This window comes from Elephas maximus, chromosome 2 (genome assembly GCF_024166365.1).
Source record: "Elephas maximus indicus isolate mEleMax1 chromosome 2, mEleMax1 primary haplotype, whole genome shotgun sequence".
Classification (NCBI taxonomy): domain Eukaryota; kingdom Metazoa; phylum Chordata; class Mammalia; order Proboscidea; family Elephantidae; genus Elephas; species Elephas maximus.
In genome coordinates, this window is record NC_064820.1 from 186,321,803 (window position 1) to 186,335,256 (window position 13,454).

The 13,454-nt window shown below is 44.4% G+C and overlaps 1 protein-coding gene across 4 annotated transcripts in view; it reads left to right on the forward strand.

The window, feature by feature from the left end:
* Positions 1–13,454, forward strand: part of TENM2 (teneurin transmembrane protein 2) — a 1,384,955-nt gene that overhangs the window by 1,183,395 nt on the left and 188,106 nt on the right. For all 4 annotated transcript variants that reach the window (XM_049874278.1, XM_049874280.1, XM_049874279.1 and 1 more), the window contains one exon: positions 8,573–8,768. In XM_049874278.1, coding sequence (XP_049730235.1) covers positions 8,573–8,768 — 196 coding nt within the window. The remainder of the gene's footprint in view (positions 1–8,572; positions 8,769–13,454) is intronic.

Below are 13,454 nucleotides of genomic sequence, written 5' to 3' on the forward strand. Positions count from 1 at the left end.
TCATGGTGAGACAGAGACATGACTGACAAAAGCAGGCAGCTGTGAGGACATCAGCAGGAAAAACAGTCCAGGCAGAGGAAACAGCTGATGCAAAGGCCCTGTGGCTGGGATGAGGTTGGCATGTTGCAGGAATGGAGAGAAGAGCAGTATGGCTGGAACAGGAGAGGGAGAGATTTGGGAATGTGAGCAGGGGCTGCTCACAAAGGAGCTTATAGGCCAGGAATGGCCAACGCCCAGCAGCTGTCAGACTTTCCACAAACCCCTTTGTCCTCTGCTCCACTAGGATGTCTCCATGTCCTATCATGGCCACCCTGCTTCTGCACAAGTCTGGCCCTCAGCACTTGCAAGCTTGCCTTCCTCCCCCTTCTCTGCTCAGAGGCACCTTCAGGGACTTAGCACCCCACCAGGCCAGCCATCCAGAGATGCTGGCAGCTACGGCCAGGCTCTGGGAAAACCTGAAGCAACCCCCCTTAGTTGTTAGGAGCCCTTGCTTGGCCACCAACCAAGCTCAATGGCACTGAGCATGTTACTTAACCTCTCTAGCACCCTTGTTCTCCCCTATGAAATGGGCATAAGAATTTCTGGAAGGATGAAATGAGACAGCACCTGTTTGCATTTGCCCTTGGACCTGGCACATAGCAAATGCCTAGAAAAAATTTATTGTTGTTGTTGTTGTGAGCTGCCATCCAGTCAGCCTCTGACTCATGGTGCCCCATAGGGTTTTCATTGGCTGATTTTTCTGAAGGAGATCTCCAGGGCTTTCTTCCTAAGGGGGGAAAAAAGACTTCTTATTTTTGATGGTGACTTTTTCCACTGCTGGACGAGGACCTGTGTGTGATGAAAGAATCGGGTAAAGAATCCCACTACATAGATTTATTCTTCCCACTCCTTATTTTAAGGAACTGTGTTTAATTCCTCTCTCTCTTCTGTCTCCTTGACTCTGACCTATGGGGGCAAGCATGAGGAGTTGTTACAATCTGGAAACACAGGCTCTGTTTTCTTCTGGAAGCTTAGGGGCTTGCTCTCATAGCTGGTCAGTGAGTGGCCTGAACAGGGCCCAGGGCTGGGCCAATGGGCGTCTAGTTAAGTGACTCAGACACCGGAAGTGGGAACTGAATGGGGGGGTCCTGAAAAAGACAGGTGAGGCCACGCCCAGGGAAGCCAGCCCCCGGCGGAAGACAGCAGGCCTTGTCACCCCTCCACCTTTCCCTTAGCGCTCATTCCCTTTGAAAGAGAAAAAAGAAATGGTGCTGAGCTTTAATGAGGAATCAGCCGGGTGCACTTTGCCACAAGCCTGGCTGGAGGCAGAGAGAGATGAACGGGCCCCCACGAGTGACCCCACTGCAACTAAGCCATGCCCGCTGCCACTGGCTGAGACCAGAGCCCCCATGGTGATGTGGCTTCAAGCAGCCCTCACGCACACATGCTGCTTCCCAGCGATCTCACCAACTGCTGAGTGTGCCCGGCCATCTGAGGTGGAATCAACATCAGACGTCGGCAGGCCGGGGACGCTGCCAGTGTGGAGCGGTGGAGCGGCAGGCGTCGGTGGAAATGTCAGCTTTTATTGCTTTTCGCGTCCGCGTCGACCCTCGGCGAACAGATGTTCCAAATAGCAATAAAGTTCTCTTTCCCCCTTTCCCGAGGTCCTGGACCTAGTAATAATGTCTTCCTGAAGGGCAACGAGCCCGTCTTTAACCTTGCCCTCTTTGGCAGGTGTGTTTCCGGGTGGCTTCCAGAAGCCTCCTGCCTGTGGCTGCCTCCCCGTCTGGGAAAGTGACAGGTCCCGCTCAATGGTCCAGGCTCCTCTGGGCTCCTGCAGCTCCTTTGGAAGCCCACTAAGTTATCTTAATTACCATTCCTCCTCGGCCTCTGCCAAGAAGTGGGGAGATTTATAATTGGATCAGTCAAATATTTGCTGTGGTTTATTTCTTTGCCTCTCGAGCCCTTGTAAAAGTTGCATATTCATGCCACTTTTGGTATGACTGATGACTCAAAGGCACAGCCCTCACACTGCATGCCAACGTGGGCTGTTTTTCAAAGGCCAGGGGAAAAAAGAACTTTGGGGAGGGTTGCTTATTTTGGGTGATTGCTCTATCACCCTCTGGGTGGCTGCATTGTCGAGTCAAGAGAGACCAGCTGCCTTGGAAAGCTGACTTTCTCCCACAGCCAGCCTGAGCACAGACACAGCCTTCTCTTGGGATTTGGTCATGTGCCTCTGGATCCTCTCTGAGAGCTTCTGCAGACCTAGGAGATATAAAGCCCAAGGAGCAACCTTTCTGAACCAATCAAGTACAGCCCTGTCCCCTGAGCATCCGTGTACCCTGGACTGATCATGATGGGAGTCCTAGAAGAGAGGAGACAGATGTCCCTGGTACTGAGCCTGAGTTATCAATCCCTAATGCTGGTGCATGACAAGGAACCTGGCCAGGGCCTGGGCTCTTGGAAAATGGCCTCCTTCTAGTGTCAGCCAGTCTGCCAAGCAAGCTGGCCAGACTGCAGCCTAGGAATCCTAGAGAGCAGAGCCTCTCCTGAACCAGATGGCCTCCCTACAAACCAGCTTCTTCCTGAGCTCTTGGTCTTTCTGCCCTGGAATGCAATCTCCACATTTGGCTGGGCTGTTTCTAGTCCCCAGCACTTCCCCAGAATAAAAACAAACAAACAACAACGAAAAGAAAAAAAACAGTTGCCACTGATTCCAACTCTCGGAGACCCCGCGTATGTCTGAGTAGAACTGTGCTCCATAGGAATGTCAAGGCTGTGACCTTTCAGAAACACAACTCCAGGCCTTTCTTCCAAGGTGTCTCTAAGTGGGTTTGAACTGCCAACCTTTCCATTAGTAGTTGAGGGCTTAACCATTTCTGCCACCCAGGGATTCCTTTTCTCTAACTCACAGCCGTGGTGAATGATGCTACGTGATACTGCTTGGTATATGCCAACCTCTATATTCCAAATGGGAGCCCTTTTGAGAAGGAAACGAGGAGCAAGAGGTGTATACTGGGACATTTCCAGAAAAGCTAGGATGAAAAGACATCATCCTACATGTAATAGAAGTTGGAACTTGACCAACAAAAGATGCTGCCCTTCTTTCCTGGGTGATCATCTCCTTCTGCTAAAAAGCAAATGAAACCTGTTGCTGTCAAGTTGATTCTGAATCATAGTGACCCTACAGGACAGAATAGAACTGCTCCATAGTTTCCAAGGAGCCCCAAGTGAGTTCGAACTGCCAACCTTTTGGTTAACAGCCATAGCTTTTAACCACTATGCCACCAGAGTTTCCTTCTGCCTATAAGGAATGGAAAATAAGCTGGAACTTGCTGTGATCTTTGAGGGTGAACTGGGAAGGAAGAGATGTAGGAGGTCAAGAAATCTATGAAAGACTAAGAGTGCTAGATAAGCTAGGTTGTGCTGAGATAACAAATAAGCCTCAACATTTCAGTGCCTTAATTTAATAAGCATTCATGGCTTGCTCATATCCCAGTTTCAGGCCCTCCTCCAAGTGCTGATTCTAGGATTCTGGCCACTTCCTGCTGTGGCTGCACCATCTTGAGCTGTAAGAGTGCCCTGGCACCCTCCAGTGGCTGATGATAGAGGGGGAGCAGGCAGGATGTTGCACAGGGCATTTTATGGCAGCGTCTAGAAGCAGAGGACACCCCATGGTTTACATTCCATGGGCCAGAACCCTGTCACAAGCTCCCACCTAGCTGCAAGGAGCTGAGAAAGAGAGAGAGCTGACGTGGGTGACATCTAGCAATCTCTACCACAGAGGCCAGTTAGGAGCTGTGTTGGAGGAGGAAGGGAAGGAAGGGAAGAGAAGGCACAAAGGCAGTCCCAAGGAAAGAAGCATGCTTTGTACATCATCCCAATTGAGACTGGGAAAGGTGACCTCATAGAAGCCTTTAAAGGCACTTCTCAAACCTTCACGTTACACACAAGCCTGTAAACACTTTGGGCTGCAGTGTGTGTTCATGTACGTGCCTGCACTGGGGGCTGCGTGATTCCTGACTTGCTGTCTGTAACTCCACCTTTTCCTCCCATTCAAGAAAGTACATTGCAAGGCAAGCAAGTGAACATGATTATTATTAGATACATAATCTTAAATACATGCTGACTTAAAAAAAAATTTTTTTTTTTTTAAATGGAGTCCATTTACAAATTCAGTCCTTTATTCACTTGATATTTAACCAATGTCTATTGGCCAGATTCTGCTCCAGCCAATGGAATACAGCAGTGAATTATAAGGGTGATAGCTGACATTTTAAAAGCATGTTTACCATACTCTTCTAAACACTTTCATGTCCTGACTCATTTAATCCTTACAAGCACTTCATGATGTAGATACTATTATGATCCCCATTTTAAAGGTAAGGAGACCAAGGCACAGAGAATTTAAATAGTTTGCCTAGGTGTCACAGCAATAAGTGGCAGAACTGGGATTCAAACCAAGGGGATCTAGCTCTAAAGTCCACAATCTGAACCACTCTACCATGAGCTGGAGTACCTGCCCTTTTATAGTTAACATTCTTCTGGGGAGGTGGACCATAAACATATAAACAAATACATTCTATCTGTTAGGAGGTGATAAGTACTGTGAAGAAAGCTCCATGAAGAGATACAGGATTGAGACACATCAGATACCACATCATATTATACCCACATGTCCCAATATCCTACCTGAGGTCTCCTGGCTAGTAGATTCTTCCTTAAATGAAAACTGCCTTCTGTTCTTCTGTGGAGGGACTCGGAGGAGCCAGCCAAAATAGACGTCCTCTCCTTCCTCTGATAAATACCTTTTCTAAGAGTAATTTGGTTGGGCAGCAGGCTTTGCCCGTAGTCCTAAGCCATTTTTATGTCCCTTGGCTGGTCAGCCAGTTCAGCAAGAGATGACTGATGCCCAAATTAGTAATGAACAATGGCTCCACACAGGTAATCACCTTCCCCCAACTTTTCCTCACGGGGGTGATATCTTGGCCCCCAAATGAAGTATATTCTTCTCATCTCGGCACCAAGGACGTTACACTCATTCCTCTGGCTGACAGCAATTTGTAGACATTGGGTCTTTGTTGTTGGACATTTACGAGGTTGCTAAGGAACAAAGGCTTTGGTTACAAAGGTCTCCAGAAGCAGCATCAGTTTGTCATATCACTTCAAGTCATTTATTTTAGCCCATGAAGACAGCTGTGACTAATGGGATATGGGGTAGAGGGAAGCTAAACACAAACACTAGTTTCCTGAGATATGGGGGAAATTTCCACTTCCCAAGCAATGGCCATCGCCAGCTCTCCAGAGCTAGAACCATGGGCATCTCTCCTGTATGATCCAATGATTTGTAAGTAAGTGAGTCATAGTTGTGAGGTACTTAATAAAATGGTCATTATCTTCCAGGCATAGCCCTAAGCGTTACTTCATGTCATCTTTAACAGTCCTGAAACCTAGGTGTAATTATTCCTCAGTATTGAAGCCAGGAAGAGGGTGAAAGTAAATTCGTCTAAGGTCACACAGTATCAAATGACGGAATCAGAATTCAAACCCAGGTTTGTCTGACAGCAGAGCCTTTGTGCCTAAATTTATCGAGTCTTTTATTTTCAATGATCACATTTTAGATGGGGAAAACTGTCAATTCTGACCACGAGGAACTCACATTAGGAGATTCACGCAGTTCCATTCTATCAAGTTTGTGAAAGGGGTTATGGTTGATGTCTGTAACCTATAAAAACCTCTTATGGGGGGAGGAGAAAGAGAGCTTAATCCCACGGTGATGTATTCATCCTACACCTTCAATGTCCTCTGGAAGTCAGAGTGTCAATGGCCTTTCTAGGCACTAATATAAAGAGTTCTCAAGATTAGTCCATTACCCCTGGGGAATGATCAATTTTCTTGTCAACAAGTGAGAAACATTGGGGTTCTCTTTGCCTTCTCTATCATCCTCTCTGACCAGCGCATGGTCAAATCCTATCCTCTCCTCTTTAGAAATGTTCCTCAAACCTGTCCCCTCTTTCATTCATTGTCCTAACCAAGACCTTTGTCCCCTCACCCTTCCTAACTGGTCCTCCTGCTTCCTTTCATTCTTCCCTCAAAAACATTGTACATCCTGCCTGCAAACTAATTCCTCAAAACATCCCTTTCTAAAACCATAAAACTCTTAGAAGAAAACATAGGGGTAAAACTACAAGATCTTGCTTTTGACCATGAATTCTTGAATATGACATCAAAAGAATAAGCAAAAAAATAAAAATTAATTAATTGGACTTCATCAGAATTAAAAACTTTTGTGCATCGAAGGTCTTTATCATAAAATTAAAGAGACAAACTGTAGAATGGGAGAAAATTTTTGGAACTATGTATCTGGTTTATTATCCAGAATATATAAAGAGCGCCTACAACCTAACAACAAAAAGACAACCTAATTAAAAAATGGGCAAAAGGACTTAAATAGACATTTCTCCAAAGAAGATATATAAATGGCCAATAAGCATATGAAAAGGTACTCAATGTCACTGGCCATTAGAGAAATGCAAATCAAAACCACTATTAGATACCAGTTCACACTCACTAGGTTGGTATTTTCAGAAAGACAGAAAAGAACAAGTTTTGTCAGGAATGTGGAGAAACTGGAACCCTTGTGCATTGCTGGTGGGAATGTGTAGTGGTGCAGCTACTGTGGAAAAGTTTGGCAGCTCCTGAAAAAGTTCTTTGGGGTATGTACCTAGGAGTGGAATTGCTGGGTCATAGAATTACCGTATGCCCAGCAATTCCTCTTCTGGGTATATACATCAAAGAAGGGAAAGCAAGAACTAAAACAAATACTTGTACACCCATGTTCATTGCAGTGTTATTCACGATAGCTGAAAGGTCGAAACAACTCAAGTGCTCATCAACAGATGAATGTATGAACAAAATGTGGTATATACATTGGAATATTATTGTATTATTGGAATACAATGGAATATTATTCAGCCATAATGAGAAATGAACTTCTGATACATGCTACAGCATGGATGAACCTTGAAAACATTATGCTGAGTGAAATGAGTCAGACGCAAAAGGACAACTATTATAGGATCCCACTGACATAAAATATCTAGAAGAGGCCAATGCATAGAGAGAAGTTTACTACCGGTTACCAGGGGCTGAGGGGGAGGGGAAAATGGGAGTTATTGTTTAAAAGGCACTGAGCTTCTGTTTGGGGTGATAAAAAACTTGGAAATGGATAGTGGTGTTGGTCGAATGCATAATTACATGCATGTAATTAACGGCACTGAGTTGTACACTTAAAATGGTTAAAATGGAAAAATTTTTGTTACATGTGTTTTACCACAGTGAAACTTTTTTAAAAAGGGAAAATAATTCCTTTTGATCACAGCAGTCACTGCTCAAGGATCTTCGGTGGCTCCCACTTGCCTGCCACAGGATTTCACCTATTGTCTAGAACAAGCTTCTCTTAGATCTCCATTGCTCTCCCTATCACCCATTCTGGTAGCCTTCATTGGCCACTCTACCTCTCACTGAGTGCTTCCACTTCTGAACTGGTTTCCATTGAAATAGAGTTTAAACATTTCATTGATGGTTTATCCAAGGCCAAGGACTGTGAGGGCGTGAACATTGTACCTGAATAGATCTAGGTCCACACTCTTGCTTGGCCTATTAGAAGCTGTGTAACTTTGGACAAGTTGCTTGACTTTTCTGAACCTCAGTTCCCACATCCATAAAACAGTGCCTGTCTTACAGAGTTTTTTCAAGAATTGAATGAAATGATGATGATGATGATAGCTAACATGTATTTTGTATTTGTCGTGTGCTGAGCATTGTTCTAATCCTCACAACTACGTGTACTATTATTTTCCCAGTTGTAACAAAAAACTAAGACACAGACCAGTGTAGCTAGTAAATGCCACAGCAGCATTCTCTTCCAGGCAATCTGGCTCCACAGCCCTAATTCTTAACCACTCCACTATACCACTTTCCCCTCGTACAAGATCAATAAATGATAGGTGAAAACATAGGTCCATAATTCCTTATCTGAAACCCTTGGGGGGGGGGCGGGAGAGGATATATTTTATAATTCGGAATTTGAGGCATTATTTAAAAAGTATACTTGGCAAATACTACATATTACATAACACCCCAGTGGGGCAAGGACAGCAACCAAGAATCAAACACAATATTTCTGCAACAAAATGAATGAATTCCCACTATATGAGATAAATTAAGACTATATAGAACCTCGCCACAGGTCATGTCAGCTTGTACCACACAGGTGTTTGCTGCAAGCTTATGAAACAACAACAACAAAAAAAAAGCTTCAGATTTTAGAACTTTTTGAATTTGGGAATGGCAGATTGGGGTTGTGACCTATAGTAATAATACTAGTGGCAATAATTATAAACATAACAAACAGTGGCTGCTATTATTTTGTCTGAATTTTTTATGATTTTTGTTTTACTGGATGAGCTCATAGTAAAATGACTAAAAGCAGTTTCTCAGATAACTAATGGCGGGTAGAAAGGGAAGGTGCTGGTCAGAGGACTCGATCCGCCACCTTGTCTCAGACATGGCTCTCTCTGTCCCTTCCTAGTATGACTTCATGGAGCGTCTGGACGGGAAAGAGAAATGGAGTGTGGTCGAGTCCCCCAGGGAGCGCCGGAGCATACAGACCCTGGTACAAAATGAAGCCGTGTTTGTTCAGTACCTGGATGTAGGCCTGTGGCACCTGGCTTTCTATAATGATGGCAAAGACAAAGAGATGGTTTCCTTCAACACCGTTGTCCTAGGTACGTACGGGGTTTCTGAGGCAATCTACCTGAAGGGAATGATAGAAGTACTCTGGGACTCTCTAGGAGACATGTCTTCCAAGGTAATTTCTACTATGCATGAGATAAAACCAGGATCCTTATTTTAGGCTTCATAGGATCCCCCAGTCACCGTCAACTCCGACTCATGGTGACCTCATGTGTGTCAGAGTAGAACTGTGCTCCATAGGATTTTCATGACTGTGACCTTTTAGAAGAAGATCATCAGGCCTTCTTCTGAGGAGCCTCTGGGTGGATTCAAACCACCTTTCAGTTAGTAACTGTTTATGCCACCTAGGGACGTTGCCACCAAAAAATTAGCTCTGGTTAAAACAAGCATCTTAGTCATCTTGTGCTGCTATAACAGAAATACTACAAGTGGATGGCTTTAACAGAAAGAAATTTATTTTCCCACAGTCTAGTAGACTAGAAGTCCAAATTAAGGGCATCAGCTCCAGGGGAAGGCTTTCTCTCTCTGTTGGCTCTGGAGAAAGGTCTTTCTCACCAATCTTCACCTGGACTAGGAGCGTCTCTGCACAGGAACCCCAGGTCTAAAGGAGGCACTCTGCTCCTGGTGCTCCTTTTTTGGTGGTATGAGGTCCCCAACTCACTGCTTGCTTCCCTTTCCTTTTATCTCTTGAGAGATAAAAGGTGGTACAGGCCACACCCCAGGGGAACTCCCTTTACATTGGATCAGGGAGATGACCTGAGTAAGGGTGTTACAATCCCACACTAATCCTCTTTAACATAAAATTACAATCACAAAATGGAGGACAACCACACAATACTGGGAATCATGGCCCAGCCAAATTGACACGTATTTCTGGGGGGACACAATTCAATCCATGACAATGGAATTCTGCCAACACCATGAAGGAGCCACGGTCTGTCCTGAAGATTCAGTCATGGTTAAGAGCTTCATTCAGACTGTCACATCACTTAGGAAATCACTGGACTGTATAAGCCTTGTCTTCCTCCTGTAATAATATAACTGTAAAAATGGTGTGGGGGCCATATGTGATCCCCTCTAACTTTACCAGGGAGACGGAGAATCAAGATTAACAGCCCAAAGTTGATTCCTATTAGGCAGAGGTCAGATGTGGCCTCCCACTCCACCATCTTTACCAGTTCTGACACCAACTGTCCCTCCCACAGCATTCTTTACTTCTCTGCTGGGTTTGATAATTCATTGCAATGACCACACGGAATTCACAGTCAATATTCGTGATTATGGGGTTTATTAGGGAAGTAACAGGTTACAATCAGGTTCAGGAATGCTCAGGATACAGTTCTTCCATCAGGACAACCTCTTCCCAGCCTTGCTCATAGGCACACCTCTGGACCTTTAGCCTCTGCCCTGCCTGGGCAAGTGTTACAAAGCTCTTTTAGCTCTGCCAATAAGTGCCCAGAGGCACTTTACTCCACCAGCAAGCCTCCTGTCCAAAGGCACTCAGCTTTCTCGCTCCATGGGCCAGGAAGCCCACCACACCGTCTCCTGCCAACGTTTTTCTGCCACCGCTTCTCGAGCTCTCTCTCTCTGTCTTCTGGTTCCAGGAGCTTCTTAGAGCAGGGATCCCAGGTCCAAAGGATGCGCTCTTCGCTCCTGCCTGTTCTTTCTTGGTGGTGGTGGGATCTTCCCTCTCCCGCCTCTGGGGTGGCTCATTTCAAACCCAGTAGGATGGCAAAACTGACCAGTCCCTTTGGTGGGCCACAATTACCCTATCACACAGTCCCACCCAATCACTGGGTAAAGTTACAAGATCAGGGTGAGAAAGGCCATACAAAACCAATCCATCACACCGTAATAACCAACACTAGTACTCACTTCACAGAGTTATTGTAGGATTAATTGAGATAAAGCCTATAAATCACTAAGCATATAATAGGGACAAAAATTACTGGCTATTTACATTAGCTCAGATTTTCTTTTAAAAATCATGGGAAGCTCAAAATAAAAAAGGTTAAAATAAGTGAGGAAAAGGATATAGAACAGAAGAAAAAAGATCGTATCTTTGTTCCCAAAGTAGGTAAATCTCAAAATGCTTTAATTAAGCACCTGTCATTGTTGACATGTTTTAGCCCTGCTTTTTATTAGCTATCAGGGAAAAAACTAAGGCTTTACCCAAAATTTCCTCTTATACATAAAAGGGGTTTGTGTGTATTACCCAAAGATTTTACAAAATTTTCTTAAAACAAATCCCAAGAATTTTAACAATAAAATAAGCTGCAGATATTCTCATTAAATCTATTTCATCCTTCTTAGGGTTTTAATCTTTCTGATGATGATAACTGATCACGGGTAGAATGTCTGTGAATCAGGGCAGACTGTTAGACCCATTTCACAGAGGAGTAAACTGAGGCTCAAAAAGCTTAGTGGGTTACCCAAAGTCTCACAGGCTTCTAGGCTATGTCCATTGCTCTTTCCACAGCACCATGTTGTCCCTATATCTTTTAACCGTGAATCTCAAGGCCCAAGGAGAAGCCTAGGTAGGATGGTTTCATGAGGAAAAGCCAGGTAGATCCAGAATTAAATACCAGCTTTCCTTTCTCTCATCCTAACTGAATGACTTAACCTCTCTGAGCCTCCTCGTGAAAAGGGAATAACCACTTCCCTGAAGTGAGTTGTGATGTGTTATCATGTATATAGCATATCTGTCATGGACTTAGTAGTCACTAAATGATAACCAAAAAAAAAAAAAACCAAACCCATTGCCGTCAAGTCGATTCCGACTCATAGCAATTCTATAGGACAGAGTAGAATATAGCCCGATGGAGTTTCCAAGGAGCAGCTGGTGGATTCAAACTGCTGACTTTTTTTGGTTAGCAGCCAAGCTCTTAGCCAATTATTATTAAGAGTACATCTTACACAATGGTATTTCTATTGATTGCATTTTAAGAACTTTCCTATTGGCACAATATATTTCTCTGAGGGACTCCCTGATTCTTGGAAGATGTATGTTAGCCAAGCCAGAATTCAGGTGGCATTTCTACAGCAGTGGCCACAACTTCAGAATGGCATAAAATCAGATAGGTTTTGGTATTGACCATAGGAATGAAGTCAATCCTTGTTCTCTCTGCTTAGGAAAGACTGGCCATATCAGGGCTAGCCAAATGCTCTAAAGCAGGAGTTGGCACACTACAGCCTATGGGCTGAATCTGGCCCACTGCCTGTTTTTGTAAATAAAGTTTTATTGGCTCACAGCCATACTCATCCATTTATGTATTGTCTGTGGCAGCGTTAGCACTACACAGCAGAGTTGAGTAGACAGTATGGCCTGTAAAGGCTAAAATATTTACTGTCTGTCCCTTAACAGAAAGTTTGCCAACCCCTGTGCTAAACCAATGCTATAAAATTTCTATAGTGAAAGTCATCTGAGAAGTCATCCACAGAAAGGGAAAGTTTCCAGGATCAAGTTATATACCGATTGGGGATAGGGGTGGGGAGGTGGTGTATGGAGACTAGCTCATAAAAGGAAGAAGCTTGAAACTCATTTGACACTAATATGAGATATTGAGATTAAAACAATCTTTAGTTTAGGAACCTAAGGGAGAGGGTGTCCTTTTTGTCATCCTGTGTTTAAACTCCAAAACCTGACACATACGTATCAGCACACACCGTACACAGCAGCTGCCTTAGTTGGGGTCTAAAGGGACTCAGGAATCCCTGGTGGTACAAACAGGTAATGTGTTCAGCTGCTAACCAAAAGGTTGGAGGTTTCAGTCCACCCAGAGGAGCCTTGAAAGAAAGATCTGACCATCTGCTCCCAAAAAATCAGCCACTGAAAACCCTAAAGAGCACCCCTCAGACACACAGGGGGTTGCCACGAGTCATAGTCAACCCAATGGCTGGCAACTGTTACTAGTACTGGTACAGGACTTAGTGAAATGGTCAAGAATAACAACAGCAGCTACACATACATAGAGCTTTTACCATGTGCCAGTCAACCCACAGAGTAGTCGCGTGAGCTAGGTACTGTCACTATTCTATCCATTTTACAGGTGAGGAAGGCAGGGCTGAGAGAAGTTAAATAACTTGCCCAAGATCGCACACAGCTAGTAAGAGGTGGTGTCAGGATGCAAACTTTCCAGAGCCTGTGCTCTTAACCACTGAATGTCTTTGGTTCTGGCAAGATAAATCCCTTTCTCCCTGAACAGCAAGTTTTCTGGGAGCTGGATTATCTAGATAATGGCTTCCACCCTCCATTTCCTCTGTCCACATAGACACAGACGATGTGGTGAAGTGAGATACCCTTCCCCCAGGCCATTACCCTCCCTCGCCTGTCAGAGCTGGGAATAGCAATCCTCCCCAGAGGTTTTCTCTTGTCTGGACAGTAGCTCAAAGGGAAAGTCAAAGGTAATCGGCCTAATAGTTGGGCAGACATCTTGATAGAGCAATGATAGTAATTGGCTGAAATGCAGAGAAAAGAACAGTGTTTTATTTGGTCCAGAGGTTCTCTCTCACACACATCTATTATCAGAGCGTTCTCCATCAAGAGCAGTCAGGAGTGCTGAAAGCCCCCGTGATATGAAACAGAAGGAAAAATGCTAGACGGGTGTCAACCAGTGATCACACTAAATATACCTTTGACTCAGGGAAGTCTTTTGATGCATTTTGAGAGAAGCAGCCTGCTTTCAGAGATGAGTTTTATCTCAGGGGATGACAGAACA